An 8,930-nucleotide genomic window follows, 5' to 3' on the forward strand; every position below is an offset into this window, starting at 1 on the left:
GGGTTTTCTCCATGTGCCTGTTTGCGGGGTTGTTGGAAGGCAAAGCCTCTGATTTGTAGGCGATACGTGTGGGGCGGCTTTGGGGCGGTCAATTCTCTACGACCTTCAGAATTACAGTGAACCAATCACGAGAAGATCAGAGATGCGACCTGGAGAAACAGGATGAGTGTGTGTGTGTTTCTGTAATGTCATGCTCTCTCTTAAGAACACACACACATTTACCTAGATGTCTTATTATGAATAAATGCTATGGTGTTTACTACAGTAAGCTGTAGTAAATTGTGGTAGCCTATGCTATCGTACTGCAGTATACAACAATTATTATAGTATGCTATAGTTTTCAGTAATTAAACGTTGTAAATATTGTAGTGTAGCTTAGTAATACAGTTTAGTATAAGTGCCGTAATATACCATCATTCTCTGTAGCATTAACTATCAAAAATTCATAAAATGTAGTAAATACTAAATCTATTAATTTGGCAGACGCTTTAATTTAATAATATAGTTTACAGTAAAAAATAACTGTGAGTAATAAAATGTAGTAAATATTGTACTATAGACCGTTTTATCTGACACACGTGCCTCGACTGCAGTTAACTTCCTGTCTGTTTGTGTTTATCGGTTTGGCTAGTGTCTAATAATATAATTTGTTCAATTCTGTTGTATGTTAATTTGATTAAATAAACAATTTGTTGAATGGGTCCTGTAGACACTGACATCTAGCAGTTGAGCTTGGTATAGCAGTCTAAATTCTAAATATTGGAGAGGAAAGTTTAACCAAGTAACCGTGCGGTTTCTTTTGTTTATTATCAGAAATAATCTACTGGCACTCTTTTACCGTATTTGCGAATGTATACTGGAAGTTATGGGCGGTCCACGAACGTGCGCATGTGCAGTAACGTTTGTTTATGTTGTTGCTTTGAAACCATCTACACAATAGTACTATAGCATAGTATAATCATTACTATCGTATACTGAAGTTCTAGCAGCTTTAACTACGGTAAATTGATCAAATTTAGCAATATTGTAGTATATTTTAGTATTATTTCAAGGTGAAATTTAGCAATTTAATATCAATAGATATACTATCCTAAGTAAATTGATATAAAGTTGACACGCACATCGACCTCGGGTGCTCGACAAAAAAAAAACGATTAAAGAATACTATACAAAATTGGCACTATAAATGTATTAATTTAAAGGCTTTGGCATGGCACACAGGCTCTTTATTCGACTGATGAAGAGTCTGTGTGCTCGAAACGTCAGACGCCATGCGAAAGTCTTTTAATACTTTTTTGTAAACTGATAAAATAATGTAGTTTACCATAGTATTAACTATAGTACGGCTTAAAAACACTATAATATATATGACGTATGAAGTATATAATAATAAACACTAAAATGAACTATAGTATACTGTATTTTTGATGTGTTTTCCATTGTTTTTAATTACAACTAATATTTACTTCAAATCTTATCTTTGAGCGTTTAAAGACATTTGTGATTTTACCTACATTGGCCCTTTATGACCCTTAAACAAAACCTGTGCAACCACCCGCAACACCTCAACAATGTCTTAAAATCATTCAGAACACATCAAAGCCTTTACTGGAGAAATAAAGTACGACAAAAACAGAGTTTATTTATAAAGCTTTTTACTCTTTTGAGGACGTCGCCAGTTAACTGGAGAGAGACGGAGAGACGGAGAGAGGGAGTGTCAGGGGGAGGTGAAAAAGCAGAGAGATAAGAGGAAAGAGAGAGAGAGAGAGAGAGAGAGAGAGAGAGAGAGCGAGAGAGAGAGAGAGAGAGAGAGAGAGGACGCTGTGTCTGAGAAACACTCAGACAGAACAAATGAGCAGCCACGGCTCGTCTCGCTCTAGAGATGCTGATATCGGCACCGGAGCGAGAACTCTTTAAACACAGAGTCACATTACAACTGGAGAGAAAACAACAGAGCCACAGCTGAGCAGAAAACAACTGCTAGAGGGACATACAGAAAGAGAGAGAGAGAGAGAGAGAGAGAGAGAGAGAGAGAGAGAGAGTTGTGAATGTTAGGAGCACAGATTTAAAGAGAGCAAAATAAAGATTAAAGACTGGTGTTGTGCTGCCCGCGTGTTCTCAGTTCTCCACATACACACACAGATACCGATGAGATGGATTCAGTTTTGACAGCAGCGGTGTCCACAACTCCGGACGCATGATGACCATGGAGAGCATGTTTATTGGTAAGTGAGATCTTTTTTGTCTTCTTTTCCGGACCTCCAGTGGTGATGCACATCTGCTGACTTCTTAAATCAGTGCAGCGCTGTGAGGTCGAAGTATCTGTCCCGCGTGTGAAAGTGGGTGGCTGTGGACTCGTTTCGTGGCAGGTTTTCTTCCAGAAACACGAGGAGTGAGAACTGAGAACAGACACCTGATGTGAGGCAGCCGTGTACAGAAATGAGTGAAACCGTGAGCTACGACTGAAAGGGATTAGACGGTTGTGTCTCAGCGTGTTATCTGAAAATGAAGCTTCACGCCGATTTCTTTCCGGACGCCGGAGGAACGGGAGATAACATATTTCTGTTCCAGTGGCGTGAAGCTGGTGTAGATATTCTGTCTGATGTCTTACCTGCAAGTTGATTTATTCTTTAACGGATTAAAATCACTGCCTGATGCATTTCTTTTTAAATGTCAGACACATTTCATTAATTTGAACATCATTTTGAGATTTTGGGTGAAGCGGAGGAACATTTCAGTCTCAGTTCTCAGTTTCTTTATTTAAGCATCGATTAAACAAAAACTGAATCAAACAAGAGGGAAATTGTTGAAACGCTTGAAGAGGTGTACAATTGATGTAGATTGTAGAGGTCAAATAATGTGGATTTGGGTCAATTTGATGAGAAATGTGAGTTCATATTGAGACTTTTGATCGCAGACTTGACAAATCTGAGCTCAGTTTGAGACCCAAGCAAAAGTGTCCATTTGCTCTCCATTTAATCTCATTGATGTCTACGAGAAATAATTGTGATTTTAAAGAGATCCCTTCAGAGTGTTCTTTCTTATGTGAACTTGTATGTGAATGTCTAAATTAAAGTGTATTTTTAGTGACTTTGACAGCAGAACGGTTTTATGTCTAAATTGGTTTTGTCACAGTAATGTCACTCTTTCTCTGTGAGAGGCACGTCGCAGCACGCAAAAATAAAGCCTCGTGAAGTTGCGTACACTACGGACGGTCATCTCGAGATTGACAGATCCCACATTTCTCTTTTTTAAGTCTTTTTTCTTTTACATCATTTGACGGTCGGGTCAAAGGCAGCGTGTGAGGTCTCTGCTTTATAATCTTCAGCGTTGACTGTGATGTCTGGTGTTAGCTTATGTGGACTTCGATTTTTAGACGTCATGGAGGTGCTTTGAACACAAGGGCGATCAAAGCCTAAATATTTGGCAACATTTTTGGCAAATTGGCTATGTGTGTGGTTTGTGTATTTGTATGTCGTGATGGCAGTAGATGTCAAGTCAACTCGCAAGATTATGGGTACCACCCTGTTACACAGCAAAGATTTGCCATGTTCATACAGTAAACCTTCAGGACGGGGGTCATTGTTTATTTATTGAGAAGTCACTGGTTTCTGCTTTAGTTGTGGTCTGGACCTGTTTTACAGTGGACATCTCATGTTCGACCCAGGTGGTGTAGATCTTGTTTTCTTGACAGTGGAAACCACAGTGTGGTTAACCCCAAAACTTTATTTATTTGTTTTGTAACCTCAGAAGGCGAGTGTTTCCCGACCACTTATATATAGTTCAGATGAACAAAGGCTATTATATAAGCATCTTAAAGGGATATTTCACCCGAAATACAAATTCTGTCATCATTGATTCTCCCTCACGTCAATCTGTATGTGACTCATTCTTCTGCAGAACAAAAAGAAGATATTTCGAGAAATGTCATGGTGGTTTTGTGTTCATGTAACGGAAGTAAATAGGTTCAATGTTGTTTGAGTATCAACGTTCTTCAAAATATCTTCCTTTGTGTTCTGAAGAAGAAAGAAAGTCACAGATTTGAAATTACATGAGAGCGAATAAATGATCAAAGAATTTTCTAAGACTTTTGGCCGAACTATACCTTTAAAAAAGATTGTAATAATAAATCCTATAGCGGTGTATAGTATCATTACTGGCTGTTTAAAGAAAAACATCAACTTCATCTCTGTTAACTGCATCTGGCATAAGGTTTTGACTCAGAAACAAACAAATCATGTTTACAGTAAATCACTTACTGTACAATTGAAGTTTATAGGGCGAGACATTCTAGAGATTTTAAAAGCAGGTTGTTCAGCTTTTTATGCTTTTCTTTAGTTGTCTAGAAATGCATGTTTTTTATTATAAAGCTCAAACATCCTTTTATCAGTTGGATTGGATTATTGGCTTTTTGTTATGTGTAAAGTCCCTTTTGAAAATTCCCACATTTGCCCTTAAAACATTCTGGTTAAATGAGCCGAACCATTCGTACAGACTGGATTTTTAAGAAATCTCTGCTGATGACACTTTTATTTGATTTATAAAATGTACCGCAATGCAGTTTAATGTTTATTTCAGTACATTGTCTCACCCCGTAGCCTTCAACTGTAGATTACTGCAAATAAAATGTTTCTCTATCTGAAAGTTGAGTCTAACTTCAACACTATTCCTTTAGGATGCACAACATTTTTTTGTTCCAAATGTAAAGACATGTTTTTCAGTTCAAGCGATTTGTTTGAAGTATAAATGATAGTACAGCGCCCTGCGTGCTGAGTGTAGATGTGAGTGTTTGACAGGGTTATAAAGAGACAATCGCAGAAAGCAGACTGAATCAAGTCTGGGAGATTCAGATGGACGGGCAAACAGAGCGGATGTCCATTAATTATTTACGTGCCAGTTTTGTCCAGCAGACATTTTTCTCTCCGTCAGCACAGCGCCGAGCACCAAGAGATGTTTTAAGATGATGGTCACATCTGAACCGAGTGATGGAGATGATGCTGCAGGCAGTGTTTCTGCACACACACACACACACACACACTCACACACACGAGAGCTGTGGCAGACAGAAGATCATGAAGTTGGTTAAAGGGTGTTGATGGAGGGGTGAGAGAGGTCAAGTTTATTCTTCGGCTATGACTCTTTTCTGACCGCACTCATATCTCACAGTGTCTCCAAAGTGATACTTGAACTTTAAACTGTGTGAATTTCATTCCATTTGCTTGAACGTTCTCAGTATCGAGCCTTCTAGCCATTTTTGCTTTGAACTGAATTTGACGAGAAATGTTTGAGTTCATCTTGAGATCTTCAATAATATGGACTTTTGAATGCAGACTTAACAAATCATAGCTCAGTTTGAAACTCTAACAGAGACATTTGTGAAATTTCGGACTCCTTTTCTCACGAGTAATATTTGAGACGCTTATGTTTTTGGGTGAATGTTTCCCACTTGGTTTGAAGGGTTTCAACTATTTGTATGCATTGACATTCAGTCATGTTCAAGTGGGTCTTGTTAATCTTAAAAGCAATGAATGGGCCATCCGTGTTGAGAACGATTTTATAAGCGCCATTGCTTTCAACCCCAGAGAGATGGATCTGCTCTCTTAGACGAGGGAGAGGTGAAAATATGACGCACCAAAAGCAACACAATGGTCCGATTGCGAGAAAAAGGATTGGACATTTTCCACAAGAATGTTTTTTTGGAAACTAACGCAGTAAAGAAAACCTTGATCATTTTCATGCAACAGGCCCGGTGTCAAAAGACCTCATAATAATCGAAATGTTCCCATCAGCTTAATAAGTCGTGCTCCCTCAAACTCAAACCTCATGTTTCCAGCGCTCATGTTTTGGCTGTGCGGTTTAGATGTTCTTCTTCTAGAAGAGGTTTTTTTCAATGTGCACACAACAATCAAACGCCGTAAAGTTTTTCAAAGCCACGGGGGATAAAACACACGCTTTGTTTTGAAGACGCCCCTCGGTGTCCGCCGCAGCTTTGCTGTCACTCAGAATGTGGTTTCGCTTGCATATTTATTTTAATGTTACTGTTGGGTTGTTCAACGCCTGGACGCGTGACAGCATTCTCTGAGGCTGATGTCATTTGACATGCCGTAGTCGAGTTGTGGATGTGAAGGCCTGAAGTTGACATGCTTTGTCGAGGGAGAACGCAAACGTGCTTCCACTTGCACAAATGAATAGTGGGTGTGGGTGTTTTATTTCCTCCTCCCAAAGCACCTGAATGACAAGAGAATTAATGAAAATAATAAATAGGAATTAATACGGTTGGGTTTTATAATCCGTTCCAAGCTGTTGTACAACACATGAAAACCGTCCGGTACGAGAGAACAAATCTTTAATGGGTCGAATGTTTGTTGCAGGCAGAAATAAGATCAAATCGAGAGTCCTCAGATGTTCTCCTAAAGAAGACCATGAGAGTTTTCTGCAGGATCTTTTTTCCCTGCATCATTCAACAGTGTTCTCCACCTTTTGTCTCGGTTTGGATTTGTTAAGTTGTTTATTTGTCAGGTCGGGTTTGTAAAGGTGCTTTTAGATGTCTCAAATATTCGCACTGCAATAAATCCATTTACTTTCTTCCTCCGTCTCTGGTTTATGTCTGTCTGCTTTTCTTGCGTCCGGCTCGCACAGATAACACCTCATTCTCTCCATTTCACACAGAATGTATAGCGCAGAAGTATTTATGGTGCCGGGGGTGTTTGGTTCAAAGCGGCTGCACGGCAAATAGTTTTGAGGAACACGGTGTGAGAATCGACACGTCATTTATAGTTCTAGTTTCAAATACTGTGTGGAGAAGTGTTTTCACGTGGGCAAGAAAATTGTTCCACATGATTGTTTTACATTGAAATGATCTCTCGTGCATACGTTCATTTCAACAGCTCAGAGATTTTCATGAATGCCGTTCGTCACTGGGCTGCTTTGAAACAATGCAACATTGCAAACAGTGCAATATAAATCAAATTGAATCGAATTGAACATAGCGGCAATAAAATAATTGTACACTTTGTATTCTGCTGAGCAGGTGGTATTAAAATGACTAATGAAGATTGTACTCGATGTGAAGAGTTTGATGTAGGGAGTCGTGAATAAGGGTGTAAAGAGTCATTTCAGACACAGCTTGCGTTTCTCAAACACTTTGCAGCCTTTTATTGATCCATCACGATGTTTCAAGAATATATCACGTCTCCATCAATTGCAGGTTTTTTAATACTAAAGGCTTTGCAGAGTTTTTCATTTCGAGTTTTTGCTTACTGGCTGCTGTAATATAAATAAACTGTATAAAGACAATTGTCTTAAGTTGAAATGCCAATGCTCAATAAAAATCTTAAAATTAAACGTAAAACGGTTAAGTTACGGTAAAGTTGCTTTGATATGATGTGCATTGTGCAAAACGCAGCTTTCAAAGAGTGATTTGAATTGAACAATGGATTGTTTTATATTATTTGTTAGCCTGCGGTATCATTTAAGTCTTGTTCTTCATATACAGCCATTTAAAAAAAATCAGTTTTTCTGAATTTAATATTTAGTTTTGTGTTTAGGAAGGAAAAATTTTGTTTAATTCTGTGAACTACTAACAAAAATCATTCTCCCAAATGTCAAATAAAAATGTTGTTTCATTTTGCATTTATTGGCAGAAAACTGGAGAAACAGGTTAAATGATGCTCCGTATTTTTCAGACCTCAAAAACTGTCAAGAAAACAAGTACATGTTCACTTTTAAGCAACACAGCGGTAATACTGTATGTTTTTTGACAGTTTTCATGTCTTTCATATTTCTGTCGCTCCTGAAGTTCGATTATGTTGAAATTCAACAGACACCGGACTAGAAAGACCACAATACATTTAGAAAAGATGAATTAAATAAAAATGTCTTTTTTCTGCGTCTCTGTACTATAACTGAAGTGCTCATCAATATTTTATGTCCATTTATTTATTGATTTGCTAAGTAGGCATGAAGAATAGAGGGAATGTAGGGAAAATCTGTGCAATGTGTTTACATAAATGGCCCACGCTTCTGTCCAAGCTGGTTAAACACGTGTTTCCATTGAAACAAACTACTTTCATGCAATCTGCTGTAACACACCTTAATATTTACATTTAGTCCTTTAGCAGAAGCCTTTATCCAAAGCGGCTAAACTCTTATTCTTCACCCTTCATGTATTTAATAAATGAAGATCATCATTCTGTTTAAGTAACGTCCTCTCTTTGTTCTTCAAGGTAACGCGTGTCAGAGTGGACTGTTGCCGGCGTTGGTACGAGCTCCTCTGCCCGCTGTGACACCGTCTCTGGGCATGAAGCAGTTCCTGTCCTTCCCTCTGGACAGCAGCTCAGCGCTGGGTCTCGTGCCTGGATTCAGTTCGGTGCGTCTGAAGGTGATAATGAGCTTCTCTGTTGTTCTGCTGGTGGTTACACATGCCGTCTGCGGTCACATGTTGTCATATGTTCGGTGGTTCAGACTGAGATGATTCGGACGGCAGTCTTATTATATAAAAGCATCTGTTGCCATAGCTGGATGAGGTTATGAACTGTGTGTGAAACAGCTGTTTATGTAAATGTCACGTCAAGTTAATGAACTGGTGGGATTTTGAATTGAGAATCATCCGGAGGCGAAATTCGGACACAAGATTGGAGGAAGGAAGATTTAACCAGTCGTTTGTAAATGTCGATTTTTTACAGAAATCTTTATTTCTTTCCCTCACTCTTCCTCTGACTCTCTGTTGACCCGGCCAAATGATCTGAACTGGGCATTCCACGTGAATTTAATCGCTTCACGCTCTTGCTTAACAATTCTCATTTCTTTTCATTTTTAGAGATATATTGGACAAAGATGATACTTAAAGCAAACATAACTCTGATTCCTGGAGAAGTGTGTTGTAAAGGCTGTGTTGCGTTATGACGATGGGATGCTGGAGAGACAACACA

The 8,930-nt window shown here is 38.7% G+C and overlaps 1 protein-coding gene across 3 annotated transcripts in view; it reads left to right on the top strand.

The window, feature by feature from the left end:
* Nucleotides 1-1,770: 1,770 nt before the first annotated feature.
* Nucleotides 1,771-8,930, top strand: part of znf385d (zinc finger protein 385D) — a gene marked incomplete at its 5' end in the record, with an annotated part of 44,075 nt that continues 36,915 nt past the window's right edge. The window contains 2 exons of one of the 3 annotated variants that reach the window (XM_079468917.1): nt 1,771-2,225; nt 8,226-8,380. In XM_079468917.1, coding sequence (XP_079325043.1) covers nt 2,198-2,225; nt 8,226-8,380 — 183 coding nt within the window. The remainder of the gene's footprint in view (nt 2,226-8,225; nt 8,381-8,930) is intronic. The other 2 variants (XM_079468918.1, XM_079468919.1) reach the window with 2 other exon arrangements.

The sequence above is a fragment of the Barbatula barbatula genome (assembly GCF_947034865.1).
Source record: "Barbatula barbatula genome assembly, chromosome: 12".
NCBI classification, from domain to species: Eukaryota; Metazoa; Chordata; class Actinopteri; order Cypriniformes; family Nemacheilidae; genus Barbatula; species Barbatula barbatula.